This window comes from Micromys minutus, assembly GCF_963924665.1.
Source record: "Micromys minutus genome assembly, chromosome: 12".
In the NCBI taxonomy this organism is placed as follows: domain Eukaryota; kingdom Metazoa; phylum Chordata; class Mammalia; order Rodentia; family Muridae; genus Micromys; species Micromys minutus.
The window spans coordinates 54813738-54835684 of record NC_137981.1 but is presented as its reverse complement, the minus strand read 5'-3'; the positions used below and the strand labels follow the sequence as shown (position 1 = coordinate 54835684).

General features: G+C 44.0%; 1 protein-coding gene across 1 annotated transcript in view; it reads left to right on the top strand.

The window, feature by feature from the left end:
* FBXO16 (F-box protein 16) overlaps positions 1–21947 on the top strand; it is a gene marked incomplete at both ends in the record, with an annotated part of 41671 nt that overhangs the window by 10457 nt on the left and 9267 nt on the right. Inside the window, 4 exons of the mRNA XM_080926764.1 lie at positions 5452–5658; positions 6900–7064; positions 10435–10664; positions 15472–15571. Of these exons, the coding sequence (XP_080782890.1) occupies positions 5452–5658; positions 6900–7064; positions 10435–10664; positions 15472–15571 (702 nt within the window). The remainder of the gene's footprint in view (positions 1–5451; positions 5659–6899; positions 7065–10434; positions 10665–15471; positions 15572–21947) is intronic.

Here is a 21947-nt window from a genome sequence, read left to right as displayed (position 1 = left end):
GAACAAATACTAGAAACAAGGGCTCAGGAAGGGATGGATGCGGTCCAAGGAGACAGAACTGGGCTAATGCCAGCATTCCTTGTGCTTTGGAAGGAAGAGCTCCAACCCAGCCGGAACCCACACCCCTGAGGGATAAAGTGGGCATCTCATATAGCCAAGGAAGCATGGTGATTCTAGGTTGTCTGGGGGAAAAGCTGGAGCCAGGGATCAGGGTGAACGTGGCTCTGAGAGGAACAGCAAGGCAATGCAGAGAGGACTATGCCTCTTCTTCCTCAGTTTCCCTCTGGCTGCTTCCCTCTTCACAGGAAGCATTTAGCAGATGGCTAGCTGTCAAAGGACAAATGTGGCTGCAGAGTTCCAGACTCCTGGACTCACAGGGCATAGAGACCTGAGAGATGGTATCTTAGTAACCAGTTCAGCTCATCTACTGGGCTCTCGGCATCCAGTTCTGTATACACTTGAACTTCCACATGAGAACACTAATGACTTCATGCTTTTGCCTAACAAGATACAACCACCCTCCGGGGTCAATGGGCACCTCTCTCATCCGTTCCTCTAACGAGGAGACAGAGTCCCAGAGGACATTATCCATCGCTGGATAATGTCAAATTATGTGTTTCTGGGCAACAAATTACTTGTTGAATTGCTCTACAGTCTCAACTGTTTTCCACCACTCGTGAGAATTGAAAACATATGGTCATAAAACATTTGCACATTAGTGTTTATAGCAACAGTAATCAAAATAGTCAAAAGCACAAATAACCCAAGCATCCATCCGCAGGTAAATGAATAACAAGATGTGCTATAGGATGGAGTTATTGTTCATCGACAAGCTGAAAGTATTTCTGGTATGTGCTATAACATGGACAAACTTTGAAGCCATTGTGTGTGCTAAGTGAAACAAGCCAGGCACAAAGACAAATACTGTGCAGCTCCACTTTATATGAGGCATGTAGAATGGGGAAGTTTATAAAGAGGAAGTGGAACAGGGAACCAGGGACTGGGGAGCTAGTGTTTGAAGGGTTTGAGAAAGTTCTGGACACACATGGCAGTGATGGTTGCACCGTAATGTGAGTTTGTTTAAATGTCACTATACACATTAATGGTTAACATTGTGAATTTTATATTCATTTTACCAAAGTAAAAGATCAGGTATGGTACTAAAAGCCTGTAATCCTACTATTTGGGGAGCAGGGGCAAGAGAATCAGCTCAAGGCTAGCTTCAGGCTGCATACCAAGATCTGGGATAGCCTGAGCTCTTGTTTTTATAAACCAATCCTCCCTAGCTCTCCACCTCCCTCCCCCCAAAAGAGGTTTAAAGTAGCATGAGATGCTTATGTGCGCCTTTTCTCAAATCGCTCTTATCTTTAATAATGGTAATTTTAATGATGACTGTTTAATAGTGGGGGTTTTTATAGTAATTCAAAACTGTGAAAAGTCAGAGTGAAGCTGTTCACGGTGGATGCTGCATGAGTGTCTCACCTACAGTCTGAGAGACTGAGATGAGATCCCACACACACGGGCAGTGAGATGGCTTCGACTCATAGACTGGGATATTTGGTTACTGAATCTCTCTGAACGATGGCAGATGACAGATGAAAAAAAATGGGTTTAAGGGACCCTCACAGAAGAGGGTACCATTTCTGGTTTTGTTTTTGTTTTTTGTTTTTTTTTAAATTTTGGGCAGGGATGAAAATGTGCTGAGGTTAGACAGTGGTGATGGCTTTGTGATCTTCTGGATATACTAAAAAACAGACTATTGTACACTTTTTCCCCTTTGTGTGTCCGTGTGTGTGTGTGTGTGTGTGTGTGTGTGTGTATGTGTGTGTGAGAGAGATGCCTGTATAAGGGCACATATGCCACAGTGCTCTTGTGGAGGTCAGAAGACAACTTTGTGGACTTTCTTCTCTCCTTACACCTTTGTGTAGATTCCTGAGATTAACCTCGGGTCACTGGATTTGTGTGCACCCCGTGTTCCTCTATCTGCTGGACCACCTTACTTGTAAGGCAGGGTCTCTTACCTAAACCTGGAACGCATGGATTCAGCTAGACCCGCTGGTCAGCAAGCTTCAAGGATTCCCTTGTCTCAGTGTCTCCAACACTGGGATTACAAGTGTGTGTCAGCACACCCAGCTTTTACATAGGTGCTGGGGGTCCAAATTCAGATCTTTTTGTTTGAAAGCACCTTACCAACTGAGCTAGCACATACACACACACTCTCTCTGCCCTTTAAAGTTTTAACATGAAAAAAAACTTACTTTTTATTATGTGTATATGGAGGAGACAGGGTATGTGCACTTGAGTGCCGGTACCCAGGGAGTGCAGAAGACAGTCAGATCCCTGGAGCTGGAGTTCAGGTACTTGTGAACTGTCTGGTAGGGATCCTGAGAATCAAACTCAGGTCCTTTGCAAGAACAGTAATGCTCTTAACACACCAGCCCCATAAATAATTTCATTTGTGTTCATGCATGTACACATGGTTCTGTTTAATATTTAGAACAGCAACAAACAAAATAAAAATGAGAAACTGAAGTTGTGTGTGGAAGTGCACTGTGTGGAATTACTCACTTCTAATTATAGCATTCTAGACGCTGAGGCAGGAGGATTGTGAGTTCAAGGGGCAGTCTGAGATACACAATGAGATCCTCTCTTTTAAAAAGAAAATCCTCTGTAGGGCTAGCGAGATTGCTCAGTGGCTAAAGTACTCACATCAGAAGTGTGGGGATGGGAGTTTGGATCCCCAGAGCCCAGATAAATTCCAGGTAGGTTAGGTACCAGCTTGTAAGGCTGGCCTCTAAAGGAAGAGCCAAGGATCCCCAGAGCAAGCTGGCTAGAAAGATGACCCTAGGCAATGATTCCCACCATCAGTCTTGGACACACACCACATGTGTGAGGGGAAAACCTCCGTAATTGTTCCATGTGCTGGCCATTCATCTTGAGACCGGTGAACCCTGACAGCCCGAGCTTCAGCGACTTGGGAAAATAGCATGCAGTTACCAAGTATACCCCAAAGAACAGGGTCATCCTGGAGTGAAGCCTGATACTGTGTGACAGGAGACAGTGAGAACTCTAATGGCTCCTTGGCCTCAAGTGCTGGTCCCTCACTTTTTGTGCTCCAGGGTCACTGGAGAGTTGGTGCAAAAGATAAGTGAGATTACTAAATTCCTGCGCCGCTCTGTGGATTGTCTTCTTTCTGGTTTGTCCTAACACTTTCCAAACTCCAAGGGAATGTTTTCCCCTGCTGTTCAGTATTCTGAGTCATCCCCCCCCCCACCTTGAATTGGTAGGGGTTCAAGGAATGCAAATTCATTTTCTATTAGCTTAAACAAACACAATTAGGAAGGAATATCCCAGAGGCAAAAACACCTATCTGAGCCAAATGTAAATTATCCTGGGCCTTCTTGATCAGGGAAACAAATGGGGAGTCCATGTAATTATCTTTTCAATCTCCAGAGAGAGTGTTTCAGTGTTTTCTTTTATAGGTTTTTATGATTCTAACGTTCTTTTATATTCATTTTAAGTCACATTATAATTTGAGTTCATTCTCTTCTGTGGCATTGATTGTACTGGCTTTGTGTCAACTTGACCCAAGCTGGAGTTATCACAGAGAAAGGAGCCAAAATGCCTCCATGAGATCCAGCTGTAAGACATTTTCTCAACTAGTGATAAAGGGGGAGGGCCCAGCCCATTGTGGGTGGTGCCATCCCTGGGCTGGTAGACCTGGGTTCTACAAGAAAGCAGGCTGAGCAAGTCAGGAGAAGCAAGCCAGTAAGTAACATCCCTCCATGGCCTCTGCATCAGCTCCTGCTTCCTGACCTGCTTGGGTTCCTAACTTCCTTTGGTGATAAACAGTGATATGGAAGTGTAAGCTGAATAAACCCTTTCCTCCCCAACTTGCTTCTTGGTTATGATGTTTTGTGCAGGAATAGAAGCCCTGACTAGGACAGGCATTAAGAACATCTGGTGAGTCTGCCTCTCCTCATCCTTGTCCAGGCCCAAACATGTCAGCTTGGTGCTTTTAAGGTTTTATTGTATATCTTTTTTATATTGATTTAACCACTTATATAGTGTTTTAAGATTGCTATGGTATTTTAGAATAATAGTTGTCTTTTATATAAATACACACATATATACATACATGCACATATATACACACACACACATATACATACTCACACACATACATACTCATATATATGTAATCTTTGCACAATGGCCTTGCAGTGTAGATATGACCCCTAATGTATAAATGAAGACAATTTGAATAGTACAAACATAGAAAATTGTGAGTGAATATTTATTCTTATAAACAGTCTAAACTCAGAATATGTAAGCAAATTTTATGTGAGGCCTAGGAAACTATAATCCAGGAGACACTGGTTCTAATAGCTCTGAATCAAATCGATGTTTGGACAAAGGAAGAAAAAAGTGAGGCTTTTACGGACAAGTTCTAAGATCAACACTAGGTAAAGGAGGATGCGGGCCAGAAGGGCAAAATCTAAGTGACATTTCTCATATCTGTGTATCAACAAAAGTGAATTTACACACTTACTGTGAAGGAAAGTTTTAACTGTCAACTTGCTACAACCTAGACTCATTTGAGAAGAGACTCTCAACTAAAAAACTGTCTAGGCCAGGTTGGCCTGTGGGCATGTCTGTTAGGGGATTGTCCTGTAGGTAGTGCCATTTCCTGAACATGAGCTTTTGAACTATGTCAAACAGGAGGAAGTTATCTGAGAACAATCAAAGATAGTTTTTCCCCCCTACTCTACATACACACTTATTTATTTATTTATTTTTATTGATTTATTATACTTTCCTAGTGTTGTGTCTGTTACTCTGATAAAAACACCTCAACTAAAAGCAGTTGATGAGAGAAAGGGCGCACTTTAGTCCACAGTTCCAATTATAGTCCACCAAAGCAAGGACGTCAAAGCAGTAACCTAAAACAGCTAGTCACATCTATATAGTCAAGAGCAGAGAGAAATAAGTGCATAATGCACATTTGTGCCCAGCTTTGCCTTTGCATTTGGGAAGTGCAGGATCTCCTGCCTAGGGAATGACACCTCCCATAGTAGGCTGGATCATTCCACATCAATTAGCATAATTAAGATAATCCTCCCAAAAGCCAACCTGATCTAGACAATCCCTCAATGAGACACTCTGCTCAGGTGGTTCTAGATTGTGTGTCAGGTTGACACTTGAGTTGACTAACCATTACAGATACACTGAAGGTCTAGGTCAGATGCACTTGTGCAGTTGCAGTCTGGTCATGTGCACAGGAATGTGAGGAAGGAGACATAGGTGGTGAGATGTGGGATTTCCTGAGCTGAGACAGAAACAAAGGCATGCTATGCATTAGCAGTAACTCGCTAAACTCCCTTTCTGTGCCATCCTCTTCTTTATAATTGATCACAATACATATGAGACTCTCCTGTTCTGTCTCCTCAGTTTGACAAGTGGACAGATTCTCAAAGGAGAAGAATTCTTACAGGCCTGCTAGAGCGCTGCTCCCTGTCCCAGCAGAAGTTCTGTTGTCGAAAGCTGCAGGAAAAAATTCCAGCAGAGGCCCTGGATTTTACCACCAAGCTTCCAAGGGTGTTATCTGTCTATATTTTTTCCTTCCTGGACCCCCGGAGCCTTTGCCGTTGTGCACAGGTAACCACAATAGCACTTGGACTTTGGTTGGGACAGTCTTAGGAAACTCTGAAAGGGGAGTAACCTAAAGATGAACCCCACATTCCTGTGCATAAAGCCAAGCAATAGATTTTATTCTGCAAAGTTTGAATGACCCTTGACCTTTTTTTTTTTTTTTTAAATGTCTGACTCTGGTAGGCTCAAAGAAAAACTACAAGCAGTTACATTCGTATAAGTGATTCCTCATCGGGACAGCATCGCCACCTCCCACACAGATAACACCCTAGAACAGTCAGTCAGTGGTTCCCAACCCCCCCCATGCTGCACCTCTTTAATACACATCCTCATATCGTGGTGACCCCCAACCACAGAATTATTTTCATTGCTATTTCAGTTTGCTACTGTTATGAATTACAATGTAAATAATCGGTGTGTCCTGATGGACTTAGGTGACCTCTGTGATAGGGTCGTTTGACTTCCCAAAGGGGTCATGACCCACATGTTGTAAACTGCTGCCCTAGACTGTGCAGTGCAGAGCACCTGTGAATAGAAAAGCTCAACAGAGGGTGTTTGTGAGATATGTCCAAAGAGGATGACAGTGAAAGGCATCTCTGCTAAGCTGCATACCTGTGAACTCAATACTTGGATGGCTAAGGCTAGCCATTGTTAGTTCAGGGCTACCCTGGACTATAGAGTGAAACCTTGTCTCAAAAAAAAAAAAAATCAGAAATAAATATAGGTAGATCTGAGTATGCCAGTATACCTTCAAGGGATTGGGGGGGAAATAGGCTAATATTTTTCATGTGGTTTTTTTACTGTATTAAACTGAAGGTAGGGGGCTGGAGAGATGGCTCAGCAGTTAAGAGCATTTGTTACTCTTGCAGAGGATCCAGGCTCAGCTCTCAGCACCCCTGTGATATCTCACATCTGTCTATAATCCTAGTTCCAGGGAATCTGACTCCATATTCTGGATTGTATACATACACGGGTAAACACTAAGACACATGAGAGTAAAAATAAATAAATGTTTAAAAAAACAAAGAAAACCAAACAAGTTAAATTAAGATAGAAGCCTGTAAAGCAGGTTTGGTGGGGCGTACCTGTAATCCCGGCATGCCACGGGAGGGTCAGAAGAGTTAAATTACTGAGCTGAGCCTTCAAGGAAAAGGACAGATAACCGACATTATCTGGGGTCTCACAAAGCAGCTCAGGCAGCAGAGGACATGAGTTTGTGAACTGAGTAGTCTTCTTTGTTTTCCCAGGTGAGCTGGTACTGGAAGAGCTTGGCTGAGCTGGACCAGCTGTGGATGCTAAAGTGTCTGCGCTTTAACTGGTACATCGGCTTCTCCCCAACGCCCTTTGAGCAGGGCGTCTGGAAAAAGCACTACATTCAGATGGTGAGAGAACTTCACGTCACCAAGCCCAAGGCAAGTTTGAGACAGAAAGCAGTTCACTTAGAAACTGGTGGCTGTAGCAGGTACTGGAACTCTGAGTTCATGATCCAGTTTGAAATGTAGGAAAGGTCAAAGCGACTCTTCTGAGGCTTCGAAGACCTCTTCAGGATAGTTGTGTTACCAAGGGCTCTCGCCTGATACCCTCCGATCACTTTAGAATTGAGGACTTGGGCTGCTTCTCTCTTATCCCCGCCCCTGATTTCTTTGCCTCTCCCTCAGACACCTTTACAGCTCTGACATGGCAATTCTGCATTATGTTCAGTAACTGTCACCATGGGCCATTAGATTTGACACATTCATATTTACTATTTTTCTATGAGATGAGCTGAAGTGTGTTTGTTGGATGGTCAGTCAGTGGGTTAATTAGTTCACTGACTGAGACAATGTCTCCTTGTGTAGCCTAGACTGGTTTTGACTCCAAAAGTCTCCTGCCTCAGTATTAGGGATGCTGTCCCTATGGATATGTGCCACCATGCTTGGCTGTTTATTTGTCAGCTGTTATGGCCTGAATTTCCATCTTCAGCACCCATGTAAAAAAAAGCCAGAAATGGTGTAACAGAATTATAATCCCATTACTATAGAGGTGGAGAGAGGAAGAACCCATGAGCTCACTGGACAGCTAGCTAAGACAAATGGGAGAGCCCCAGGTCCCAGTGAGCAACCTTGACCCCAAAGTTTAACTCTGTTCTCCACAATAGTATCCACATATGTGTGCATATATGCATGCGCGTATATATGTATGCACATGCACAAATAGACATACACAATATGAACATTCACAGAGTTGAAGAAGAGATACAAGGTCATTTTAACACAGATATGCAAACAAGTCATCTAACAAAGCTCAGCATCCATTCATGATGTCAGAATTCCCGGAGACTTTAGTTGGGCTGGAGATATAGCTCAACAGTGGTAGACAAAGTGCTTTCCTGGCGTGCATCAGGCCCAGGGCTTAACCCCAGCGCTAGCACAGAAGATTTCAAAGGGTAAGAACAAAACTTTCTTCCTTCACTGTTGTGGACTTCATTATTGCCAGTTTGTTAGCGTGCCAAGCATTTTGTGCCTTTCAGAATTACTGATTTTTCTATATGTTAAGATCACTCGGACTGAAATACTTACTTTTTTTTTTAATGATCATGTACTATTTGATTTCCCATAGTGTTGTATTAATTTGCTTTCTTCGTGGGTATGACAGAATACCTGGCAAGAGCAACTCCGAGAAAGAAAGGTTTATTTTGGCTCCCAGTTCAAGGGTACATACATCCTGGGAGGTCATGGCTGAAGGATCTTGAGGTGGCTGGTTACATTGTGTCCTCAGCCCAGGAAGCTGAGATTGGAAGCTGGTGCTCAGTTCACTGTTTTGGGAACCCCAGTGTAAGGACTGCTGCTGCCCCAGTTTGGGTGGGTCTTCTCAGTCTAGAAACCACTTCACAGAAGTGCCCAGAGGTTTGTTTCTTAAGTGATTCTAGGTCCTATCAAATTGACAGTTTCAACCATTGCAAGGATTAAAGTAGAACTCCTCCAGTAAAAAGACAAAGATTTCTTCCTAAATAAGCTAATAGAAATGAATGTCCATTCTAGACAAGACCCATCTAATACAGAATTTTGCAAATATTAAATGTCTTCTTAGTTGGCTTCTGGGAGACAGTGCTGGGTAATCTTGATCGTCATCTTAACATACATGTTGATTGGCCTGTTGCTGTATCTGTGAAGCACTGTCTTGATTACGAATCGATATAGGAGAGCCCAGTCCACTGTGGGCAGTACTAACCCTAGGCAAGGTGGTCCTGAGCTATATAAGAAAGGTAACTGAGCATGTGGAAGCAAGCTAGCAAGCCGAATTCTTCCATGGTTTCTGCCTCAAGCTCTTTCCCTGATGTCTCTTGATGGCGACTGGAACCTGTAAGGCGAAATAAACTCTTTCCTCCCCTACTTGCTTTTGGTCATGGAGTTTATAGGAGCAGCAGACAGCAAACTTGACACAACCATAGCCATTCATTGAGTAAACATTTATCAGACCCTGTTAAGTGATAGGTGTTAAGAATACAAGGCTCCTAAGCAAGAGTTCCACAGAACTCAGTCTAGTAGCCATGACGTATCCAAATAAACGCTGTGTCTGAGACACTTAATACTAAGGATAATCTTGGAGTAGAAACAAATTCAACAAGGAGTGTCTCACAACTACCTTGTTATGCTTGAAGAACTAGGAGAGCTGCTTCTCTCTCCTTCCTTCCTCTTTCTCTCCCTCCCTCCCTCCCTTCCTTCCTTATTTTTGGTGATGGTACTGGGTTTGGAATATAAGACCCTAGCAAAGATTCTACCCCTGAGCCACACCCCAGTCCCAACTGGGGAAATTCTTGATTTTTTTTTTTAAAGTCGAATTTGAAGCAAGCCAATTTACCAAGCAAAGCTCCCCTAATCTCTTAATGAACAAAAATTGAGCTCTTAATGGTTTCCCAGAATACCAGTGCTACTTCCCTTAGGCTAAACCCACACTGAAAACACTTTATGAACAGAGCATACAAAGGACTTCTAATTTTGCAAATGAAATAGAATTATTCTCCGGGAGTTGTTTGGCTTTGGATAATTGCCACAGCTTCTGGCCTACCCTCTGCAACTGCAACATGTTAGGACATTAAGGGTAGGACCTGGGATTTGAACCGTGGATTCCAATTCCTACTCTACTTCCATCCTTGTAGGTCAGTTCAAGTAGTTCTTTGTGGCTTCAGTTTCTGCCTCTGTAAAATGGAGCATTGATGAGCTCACTTTACTGGGAAGGGTGGGAATGGTACTCACACTTGTAACCCCAGCCCTTCTCAGGCTGGGGAAGGACTGCAGTGAGTGCAAAGCCAGCCTGGTTACCTGGTTCTAGGCCAGCCCGGGTCACAGACTGTCTCCTGAAGCCAAAGTAAGGTTGACAATACAGCTCGGCTAGTAGAATGTTTGCCCGTCCATCACAGAGTCCTAAACACAATCCCCAGCACTAGATAAACCAGGCCTGGTGTTATAGGCCTGTGATCCCAGCATTCAGGGGTGGATTCAAGAAGATCAAGGGGTTCATATCATATTGGGCTATAGAGGGAATTCGAAGTGAGCCTGGGCTACGTGTGACCCCAGTATAAGTAAATGGTAAATAAGTTACTATGAACACAAAGAAACTTATACACACATCCAAGTGTTCCTGGGACAGTGGCTGTAAGCCTCAGCATCAGCATCAGCATCATCATTGTCATAGTGAGGATGAGGATGACTGGGAAGGTGATGAAGGGTCTTGTGTTCTTTGTCTATTAGTGTTGCTATTCCGGTACTTGGAGAGTACAAGTAATTTATTTTCTTCCTCTAGACACCTCCAAAGGATGGACTCGTAACTGCCGATGTTCAGCCAATTCCTGGCAATTCTCCAGAGGAGAAGCAGTCCCCTTCCTTAGCTTTTCGGTCCTCCTCCTCCTTAAGAAAGAAGAATAACCCTGGGGAGAAAGAGCTTCCGCCGTGGCGATCGTCGGATAAGCATCCTACTGACATTATCCGCTTCAATTATCTAGACAACTGTGGCCCTGAGTTCTTCAGGCTAGGGTGAGAAGCTCTCTGCCCCTCTCAGCCAATGTGTTTGTCAGAATAACTGATTGACCTTGAGTAGATGGAGCGGGGAAGTAACCCTAGAATTCACCGTGAATTACAGAAGCTTTCAATAGATGGATGTGGACACCAGAAGAAGGCACGAGGAACACAGGTTCAAGACCAGCCAGGGCTACAAAAGGAGACTGTATGTCCACAAACAAAGCAGCCTCTAAAACGCAGGAGAGTGTAGAGATTAACGGTGCAGTGAGAAACCATATTGTCTCCTTTTCATCTCAACTACTGATAGTATTTTACTACATGTATCTTAACTTTCTACTTCATTACACTACACTTTTTGGTCTGTGTTTTTTGTTTGGGGGACAAGATATCTCTGTGAAACCCAGGCTGGCCTTGAATGTACTGTCCTCCTGCCTCAGCGTCCTCAGGGCTAAGATGACAGGTCTGTACCACCAATATTCCAACTATCATTTTTCTTTTGAGACAGGGTCTCATTTCTTAGCCCAGGCTACCTTGAACTTGGCCTAACCTTTTTACAAGTCCATCCCTACTTACCTTGGTTTTCCCTAGCAACGAGTCCAACAGAAAAATCAGTCTTCCTACCTTATACTCTACATGGGGATCAAAATCAGTCCCTCCCTCCCCGTGTTTTGGTGAGTCACTGGTAAAGGAAGGAAGTATAAAAAAGGGGGGGAAAAAGCTAAAGTGAATGATATGATGCTGGCTTGTATTAATATTAAAATACTGAATGCTGGCTGGGGCTGGAGAGGCAGCTTATTAGTTAAGAGCTTTCACAAGGACTTGTCCTTGTTCAGTTCCCAGTACCCATACTGGTTAGCACACAACCACCTGTAACTACAGTTCAAAGGTTAAATGATGGGCTGGCCAGATGGTTCAGTGGGTAACCGTTCTCGCTATACATACCTGATGATCTGGATTTGATTCCCTGAACCCAGGGGTAGAAGCAGAGAATTGACTCCTAAAAGTCCTCCTCTGACATCTGCACACGTGCCATGGCATGTGTGCACAGTAGCCACAGTATTTAAAAAACTAAGAAGCTTGTGCGGCTGACACATTAAAGCTACAAAAACCAGATAGATGAGGACGAAAAGGACAAACTTATTAAGAACAGTCAGGACCTGGAGAGATGGCTCAGCGGTTAAGAGCACTGATTGCTCTTCCTAGAGGTCCTGAGTTCAATTCCCAGCAACCACATGGTGGCTCACAACCATCTGTAATCAAATCTGATGCCCTCTTCTGGTGTGTCTGAAGACAGCCACAGTGTACTTATATATAATAAATAAATAAATAATTCTTTTAAAAAGAGAGAGAGAGAGAGAGGGAGAAAAGAGAAAGGGAGAGTAAGATGGAGGAAGATAGGGAGGGGAGGAAGGAGAGAGGGAAGGGAAAAAAGAAACAACAAAAGGCATTCTTAGAGCAACTGCAGGAATTTGAATATGGATTGTGTGTTAAGTGACATTAAATAATGCTTATTTCCTAAGACATAATGGTGCTATGTGACTGGGCAGACAGATGTCTTCATCTTAGGAGCTGAGTGTTGAGGAGGAGTGTGTCATTTCTGCAATGACACAAACCACCACCACCATGGAACCCAACCGTGGATATGTTCAGGGAGCAGTGAGGCCCGGAACCGCCACGTGCTGTCAATCTCCACTTAGGGCTGGGATCTCTCCCCTAATCTTCTAGCTCTTCTTAAAGAAACGCCACCTTAATGAAAACTTGGGAGACATCTGGAAAATGAAGAGGCTGGTAATATTTGAGCAGATGCATTCTTTTTTAATAGGAAGCTTTTTATGACAGATATTCAAATAGATGATAGAGAAGAAAATAGCAAAATTAACCCTTTGTGGCTATCATCAACTCTTAATAGTTCTTACCCATAACCTGTCCAGAGTCATTTATTCCTTACCTGTTCTGCCCCTCCTCTATCTGCTGCTGCTGCTGCTGATGATGATTAAGACAGGATTGAGAATTTGAAGGTATTCCAAGCTTCACATTTCCAATCCTCCTGCCTCGATCTTCCAAATGCTGAAACCACAAGCATTCATCACTATGTCTTTTATTTTTTAAGATTTATTTATTTATTATATATAAGTACACTGTAGCTGTCTTCAGACACATCAGCAGAGGGCGTCGGATCCCATTACAGATGGTTGTGAGCCACCATGTGGGTGCTGGGATTTGAACTCAGGACCTCTGGAAGAGCAGTCAGTGCTCTTAACCACTGAACCATCTCTCCAGCCCATCATCATTATGTCTTGATCCCTTCAATAATAATTATTATTGTTGTTGTTTTTGTTGTTAGCTTTCTTCCTTCCTTCCTTCCTTCCTTTATTTCTTTCTTTCAAGACAAGGTTTCTCTGTGTAGCCCTCACTGCAGTGGAACTCACTCTGTAGACCAGGCTGGCCTTGAACTCACAGAGATCCACCCACCTCTGCTGGAATTAAAAGTGTATGCCACCACTGATAGCTTCTAATTTTTTTAAAATAAATAATGTCATATTACTTCATGTATGGCTTACTTCATATCATATACTTGTATTCTTAAAAGATAAGGACCCTTTATAAAAATCACAACAATTTATAAAAATTTATCTAAGTCAATGGTCCTTAATACAACTAAGGATCAGCCATGTTCAGGGTGCCTTGAATGTCACACTGATGCTTAACTTCTTTATGAATGCTTTGTCTAACCAGGTTCCAGATAAGGTGTCAAATACACTCTGTATTTGACTCACGTGGCCATTTTTTCTTTCCCTTAATTCATTTCTTTAATTCACTTTACATCCCAACTGCAGTCCCGACACATGTCCGTTCTTGTTCTGAATCGTAGGTTAACCTGTTCATTTCTTCTGTAGTGTTTCATCGTCCCCCGAACCTTCCACCCTCTACCCTACAACCCCCCCACTTCCTACCCTGCACCCCCACCCTACAACTCCCCCATCCCTGCTCCTACCTCCAACCTGCTCTTACTCCTCCTTCTCGTCCCCCGCCCCCTTCTTGCAGTTTGCTGTAGAAATCTGGCCATGTCTGGACTCTGAGGAGTGCCCTACCACTGAGCATCTTCTCATGTCCCCTGTCCTCTGTCCCTGGCCACACTAATAGAACTAGAGGACCTACAATATATAAACGAAGACATGCAACTCCATTTCAGGTTCTTTCTGTGTTGTTGGTAACCATGGAAGCGCATCCACTATTTCAGGCAAACTTACTCTATAAAGGGCCAGACGGGAGGTATTTTAGACTTTGCAGGACATATGCTCTGTGGTACAACCACTCAGTTCTGATGACATAGTCTGAAAGATGGCCTAGACAAGGCACACAAACCACTGTAACCTGATACAACTTTATGAGCAAAATTTGGCAGCAGGCTGGACTTCCCTATAGGCTGAGGATAGATGGCTTCTCCTTCCCTTGGTATGTATGATAGCCATGTATGATAGTAAGCAAGTGTTAATACTCACACACATGATTATTGAAATAGTGTCAGAGTCCCTTTTATCTTCGGTAGATAGCCGACAGAGATATTCAGATAGTCTGGGCATGGTGGTGCATACCTTTAATCCCAATACTCAGAGAGAGGCAGAGCCAGGTAAATCTCTGTCAGTTTGAAGTTAGCCTGGTCTACATAGTAAGTTCCAGGCCAACCAGGACTATATAAAATAGGCCCTGTCAAAAACAAACACACAAACAAACAACAAAGAAAGGATATTTAAATAAATATGGTGTTAAAAGCAAAAGGAAAACCGGCTTTGTGTACGGCAGTGCCACCAACTATGTGGTCAAGATCAAACTTGTTTAATTTTGCTTTTTATCATTTCTTCTCTTTCACTTTAGCTCATACTCTGGAGAACATTTTAGATGGTTCTAAAGTCAATACAAAATGAGGTTATGCTTGAGGGAGTCTCGCTTTTGCCCCTAAGACTCCAGGTTGTTTATGATGGATTCACATGAGAATCCTTCCTGCTGATACTGATTTTTCAAATTTTTGTATCATTTTTCAATGTGAAAAAGTTAAAAAAAGCTGCACACGGTGGTGCAGGCCTGCGACCCCAAATCTTGGGAGGCAGAGACAGGGTGAGCGGCAGGAATTTTAGAGTAGCCTGGTCTACACGAAAAGTCTCAGGAACAGCCAGCAAGGGTTATGTAGTAACACCCTGCCTCAGAAACAAACAAAGACAAATCAATAATAACTAAAACGCACAACCCAAAGTAATAATAAAATTTAACAAATAGAAAGTCCAGGGACTACTGTTCTTGGGGAGGACCTGAGTTCAATTCCCAACACCCTCCATGGCGGCTCAAAATGGCCTGTAACTCTAGTTCCAGGGGATCTGACGCCCTCTTCTGGCTTCTACAGGCACTGCATATTACAAACGTAGGCAAAACACTTGTACACATAAAATAAAAACAACGTCTAAAAAAGTATTGGCAAATAGTAGACATGTCTTTAGATGTCTCCCGAGATGAATGGCAGCATATAATATGCTTGCCTTTTTTTTTAAACCTGATTTTCATGTGTCATTGTATCCTCAGGCTCACTCTGCACTGTAGATAGAAACGTCTGCCTTCCTTTTTACAGCTCATGGCTATCCATTGTGTTAGGATGCCAGGGTTAGTGGAGCAAGCTCTCTATGAGACATTTGATTCATTTCCAGTGGTGTGAAGGCAGTCTTTAATTCACTTTACCAACCAGGGTCAACAAAATGAAAAATAACCATTCGGACCGCTAAAGACTTAAAATGATCCATTATAATGTTCCCATCACTTTGCAATTTTGCAGAAGAAGAAGAAACGAAGTGACCCCAGACTTCAAGCGGCAGTTGCGAGATAAGAAAAATAAACTTCAGGACAGAGCCAGGCTCAGGAAAGCACAGTCATCGGTAAGTCTGCTTACAAAACACTCCTCCCTTAATCAGGAAATTACCCTGATCCCTAATCCTGTTTGTGAAATTGAATTTGTTGGCTAAATCAGAATCATCAAGTGGTTGTTTAAACCCTGGTCTCTGGGGCTAGAGGCACTTGCTCCATTGCTAGAGGGATTGCCAGCCCACAGTCCTGGTTTCTATCCCAGCCCAGCAAAAAACTCTCAGTGGCACCTGCCTGTGACCTCAGCCCTTGGGGAGATAGAGGCGGAAGGATTAGAAGTTTCCAGTCATCTTTGGTTACATAGCAAGCGCAAAGCCAACCTGGTCCCCAAAAGAAGCGAATAAGTAAGTGGACAAACCGACTCCAAAACACTGGGTCAGTTTTTGTTTCTGTCTCCAGTTAAAAAGCAGGTAACCAGCAAAGTAATGATGTCAGTAACTGTGGCTAAGGAGTCCAGCTAGTTTGTAGCAGAATTTTCCGGATTGTGACTTGGACCACAGGGGTTCCCCTTTATCAAATTCTGAGAGGTTTTAGAGCAAAGCAAGAAGGATATGGGTGGTGGAATTAAAGGCGTGTATAATGTGATAATAACAGAGAAGAAAACTGAGAACACACCCCAAGAAAATTAATAGCAAATGGATATCAATTGGTGGGATGATCTGCACCTACTTGGGAGTAAATCTCTTCCACAGTTCTGGTTGAGAACTTGTTACTTGCTGCTGAAATATATTTTCAAGTGTTTCATTGGGGAGGGGGGGTACTTCTTAAAATAGACCTGTCTGTGTGCTGAAGACTGTTTCTACTGCCTTGGGGATGCTCCTTGTAGGTATGCACAGCCTGTGAGGCTTGGACAAAGCAGGCATGTTGTCCATGAATCTGCTGATCGCAGAAACCAAACTAGAAACACAACAGCAGCAGCAGACAGTATGAGTCTCATCACATAGGCCGCTGCAAGACCTCCTACCTGGTTTCCACCAGAATTTGAGCCAGATGCAGTGGCCCACACAATTACCAGAGAGACAGAGACAGAGGGAAGGGGAGAGAGGAAGGGGGAGAGAGACAGAAAGAAAGAGGAAGAGAGAGGGAGAGAAGGGAGAAACAGACAGACAGAGAGACAAAGGGAGGGGCAAGGGAGGGGGAGGAGGGAGGAAGGGAGAGAGAGGATATGAATGTGAAGATAATAAGGGTTGGTGGCAATGTATATTTAGAAATAGTCAATGCAATTAAGTGTTTCTCCAGCTTGAACTGGAAAATGCTCAATGGTTAAGGGCACTGGCTACTCCTCCAGAGGCCCTAGGTTCAGTTCCCAGCACCCACACGGAGGCTCATAACTATCTGTAACTCCAGTTCCAGGATATCTGGCACCCTCACACGCATGTACATAAAATTAAATAAATTATTTTTAAAAAAAATATTTTAAAGCAGAAGGCTGAAGATGTAACTCAGCAGGTGGAGTACTTACCTAGCATGCATGAAGTCCTGGGTTCAATCCAGCGTGACACAACTCGGTCGCGGTGGCTCATACCTATAAACCCAGTACTGGGGTGGTGAGGCAGGAGGATCATAACTTCAAGGTTATCCTTGGCTACATAGCAAGTTCAAGGCCAGCCTAGACTAGGTGAGACCCTTTGCCCCCACCACCAGTGAAGACATTAAAAAGTGGCTAGGTGGTGGGCAGTGGTGGTACCACCTTTAGTCCCAGCACCAGGAGGCAGAGGCAGGCAGAGCTCTGTGAGTCCAAGTCTGGTCTACAGAGCAAGTTCCAGTACATCCAGGGCTACACAAAGAAATTCTTTCTCAAAATACAAAAGGATAAAAGGGGGTTAGGTGTGCTGATGCACCCTGAGTCCCAGCACTGAGGAGGGGTTAGATATGTTGATGCACCCTGAGTCCCAACACTGGAGGTTGAGGCATGAGAAGAATTGGCACAGGTTCCAGGCCAGCCAAAGCCAACTGCAAGACATTGCCTCAAATGCATAGGAGAATGAATGAATGAATGAATGAATGAATGAGTAAATAAATACTACAACCGTGGAGAGGTTGTACTAATTAGAGATAACAGGGAAGACCAGATGAATCAGTGACAGAGGACAATTAGCAATTACTAAATCCACGGTTATTACATCTGCTTGTTTGGTTTTATAAGTACACTAATTCTAATTACTACATACGTCTGGTAGTTTTGATAAAGGCCATGGAGCATAATTAACCAACCCCACAGAACTATGCTCTGCTCTTTGACTCATGCCTGTGACATGCTGGCCTGCGACAAGCTTGGCTGTTGAGGCTGCAGTTCAGGGCCCCTCTCCTTCAGAGTAGCAGCTTGCCCTCACTACAGCTACAGTCCTGGGAGAGAAGCCATTACCTAGCATGCATGAAGTCCTGGGTTCAATCCCCAGCACTACACAACCTGGTCATGGTGGCTCATGCCTGTAAACCCAGTACTGGGGTGGTGAGGCAGGAGGACCAGAACTTCAAGGTTTTCCTTGGCTACGTAGCAAGTTCAAGGCCAGCTTGAGCCACAAAAGACCCAGTGCCTGCCGTACTCCCCCTCCCCCACCTTGTGATAGTGAGGAAGTGCTGTGGGAGCCTGGAGCAGGCCGTGGAGACATTATCCCTCCTGAGGAGGGGGATATTGTGACACTTGTGATTGCATCCCAGATGATTCCAAGGGGGGACTTTGATGGGAAATTCCAGGATCCTTTCAATAGGGTTGTGGGGAAGAGCAATGAGTTTGGGGAGGAGTTCGTGCCAACTGTACAGGTAAAAGTGGCGTGCCTCCATCACCCAACCAGAGGACTGCCAGAGACTCCAGTAACCTGGGACTTGTGCCTGTCCTGTGGGAGAGGAGTGCGTGGTAGCTGAAGAAGCTAAAGTGTTAAATGGACCGGTCTGGGGACTCACAGGGAAGAACACAACAGACACTCAGGCCTGCTCAGGGGTCCCCGCTGCAGCTGGGGAGACCGGCCTCTCTTCTGCCTGTCACTCCTCAGAGCAAGTTGAGATGAGAGAAACATCCCCCAGGGCACCCAGTTCTAATTTACACGTGGAACTGTGAGCTTGCCTGATTCCTGCTTAACAGCTATGAAGACACTGGAAGCCGGCTTTCCCTTGTGTTCTCTCTTCTACGTGAGATCCCTCGGGGCTGCCCGGGAATTAGCCGACTGCTAGCTTCTGTTAGAAGATGGGACGCAAGCTTAGATCTGGTTGGGGATGCTTTGAATTCTCCAAGATTTTCTGGGAAATTTTTATCGAGATGAAGAAATCCCCACCACTGTTAGTTATGACGGAGTCCCATCCCAGAGCAAGTGAAAACACACATACCATGGTGCCCTTGTCTTTAAGCCTCAAAGGTTTTCCAGTCTGATACTGAATCTCACACACACACACATACACACATACATACACACATACACACAGACACACACATACACACAGACACACACACATACACACAGACACACACATACACACAGACACACACACACATATACACACACACATACACAAAGACACACACACACAGACATACACACACATATACACACACATACACACAGACACACACACACATATACACACACATATACACACAGACATACACACACACATATACACACACACATACACACAGACACACACACACATATACACACACATATACACACAGACATACACACACACATATACACACACACATACACACAGACACACATACACACAGACATACACACACACACACATACACACAGACACACACACACATATATACACACACAGACACACACACACATATATACACACACACAGACACACACACACATATATACACACACACATACACACACATATACACACACACATATATACACACACATACACATACACACAGACATACACACACACACATACACACAGACACACACACATAAACACAGACACACACACACACATATACACACACACATACACACAGACACACACATACACACACACACACACACCCCTTGACAGCTGTTTAGAGAAGGAGGGGCTGTCTCCCTGCAGGGAGGCTTTGGTGACTTTGTAGAGAGGACTGGGACAGGAAGGGCATGGTCAGCAGACACCAGGATGCAGAGCAGGGGAAGCCTAAGCCTACAGTGCTCGGGACCAGGGAAAGGATCTGTGGTAAATTCTGCTCAGTTTATTTATACAAATAAAGGCTTACGAGTCTCACAGCTCAACAGAAGTCTCCAGATGACAAATCCAGTTTGTGAGTATCAGACTTTCTGGAATTAGACTCAGAGGACCACAGAGAGAAGGAGAAAGAGAGAGAGAGAGAGAGAGAGAGAGAGAGAGAGAGAGAGAGAGAATGAGAATTGCTACTTATTTTAACATGTTCATGTGCTTTGCCTGCACCTATGTTGGTACCCACACTATGCAGTATCCACAGAAGCCAGAAGGGGTGTCACATCATCTAGAACTGGAGTTGTTAGCTGCTGTGTGGACCTGGGACTCCAACCCTGGTCCTCTGGAAGAGCAGCCAGTGCTCTAACCACTGAGCCATTTCCTTAGCTGTGCTGTGCCCCAACAGCCCTCAGCTGACCCCTTCTTTTGACCCTTCCTTCCCACTAGATTGAGTATAAAATGCACACACCTTGGTCTCCATTGGACTTTTCCTTGGAAGTTGGCCCTTGCTTTCCAGGTCCTGTCTGGGCTGGGGATTTCAGAAAGCTGTTGAGCCTTTAATTACCCACTGATTCTCTCTAATTGCCTTAGATAAGACCCGCCGCTAATTCCAGCCTCCAGAAGGCAATTACCTTCTTCACCTCTTTCCAGGATCACTTTACTCTTACTGTCCCCCTTATTTTTTTTTTTAATGTTTCTTTAAGCATTCTAATTGTAGCTTGCTAAATCAAACAGGAGGAGAGAAAAATGTATGCTGAAATGATTCCGGGACGGTGTGGTAAGAAAAGTGGAAGAAGCCAGGGTTCAGTATCAATGCTAACAGTCAGTCTTTTAGAGCTTTCTGTCTGTCCGTGTATAAAAGGAGAACTTGAATACACTTTAACAATGCTGTCGTTGTCGGGGGTGGGGTTGTTAGGGAGATAATTCGGTTGGTAAAGTGCTTGCCTTTCTAGAATGTGGACATCCTTCAGTTCAGTCCCTAGAACCCAGAGGACTGAGAGGGTGTGGGGCTGGGGACCAGAAATGGTGATATGTGTTTGCAATCTTTGTGCTGGGTAGGCAAGGATGAAGGGATGCCCAAGGCTCACTAACTAGCCAGCCTGGCCTAATTACTAAGTCCTGGAGCAGTAGGAGACCCTGTCAATAATCAAGGTGGATGATACCCGAGCAACCGCACTAGAGGTTATCTGGCTTTCACCTACAAATGCACACACATGCATACACACGTTCCAGGCTGGATCCTGACTCTACAGGGTCCCCCAGGTACCTAGTGAGGGTGTTCATGCTTCCCTTTCTCCTTTCCTGGAGGCCATGGCTGTGATTAAGCTGACATGAGATAGAAAACCAAAGGTAAGCCATTCCATTTGAGAATCCAAATTTTGAGCCAATAATTCTTATTTACTCTCTCATCTTTTTCTTTGAACTTTGGGAAATATGGTTCACTAAGACTAAAGAAGTTACAAAAGAGAATTTAAATTGCTTTCCTTGTCACTGACAGTCATCAGTGACTGCTTTCAAATTCCGGCAAACTCTCCCTGTCTGTTTTATAATATCTATTTGGTTTGGATATACAAAGCTACACATTTTCACAGGAGAGACTTTAAATCGTTTCATTCAACCAAGGAAACATCTGGAGATGTCATTTGGAAAGAAGCAGAAAGAATGTGGCTACACGTAGAGATGAAATTGGGGTCTTTGGCTAAATGGAATGACTGTGGATGAGTTAGTCTTTCTGAGCCTCATTTTTTCCATCCGTAAAATGGGAATCATGGTGTTTATCTTGCCAGGTTGGTGTTAGCACATAAATGTAAGATATAATAAAAGGTGGTGTTAGTTTCTTTCACCATTGCTGTGATTAAATACCCTCATAAAGGCAACAAGGAAGAAAGAATTTGTTTGGCTCAGAGGTAACAGTCTATCTTGGCAGGGCTTACAGCTTTTGTCTTAGTTAGGGTTTTGTGGCTGTGAAGGACACCGTGACCAAGGCAACACTCATAAAGGACAACATTTAATCGGGGCTGGCTTATAGTTTGAGAGGTTCCGTCCATTGTCATCATGGCAGGAAGCATTGCATCATGCAGGCAGACATGGTGCTGGAGAAGGAGCTGAGAATTCTACGTCTTGATCTGAAGACAGCAAAGAGGGGCTGTCTTCCACAGGCAGCCGGGAGGAGACTCGTCCTCCACACTGGTGTTTGGGCACTATGAGACCTCAGAGTCCACC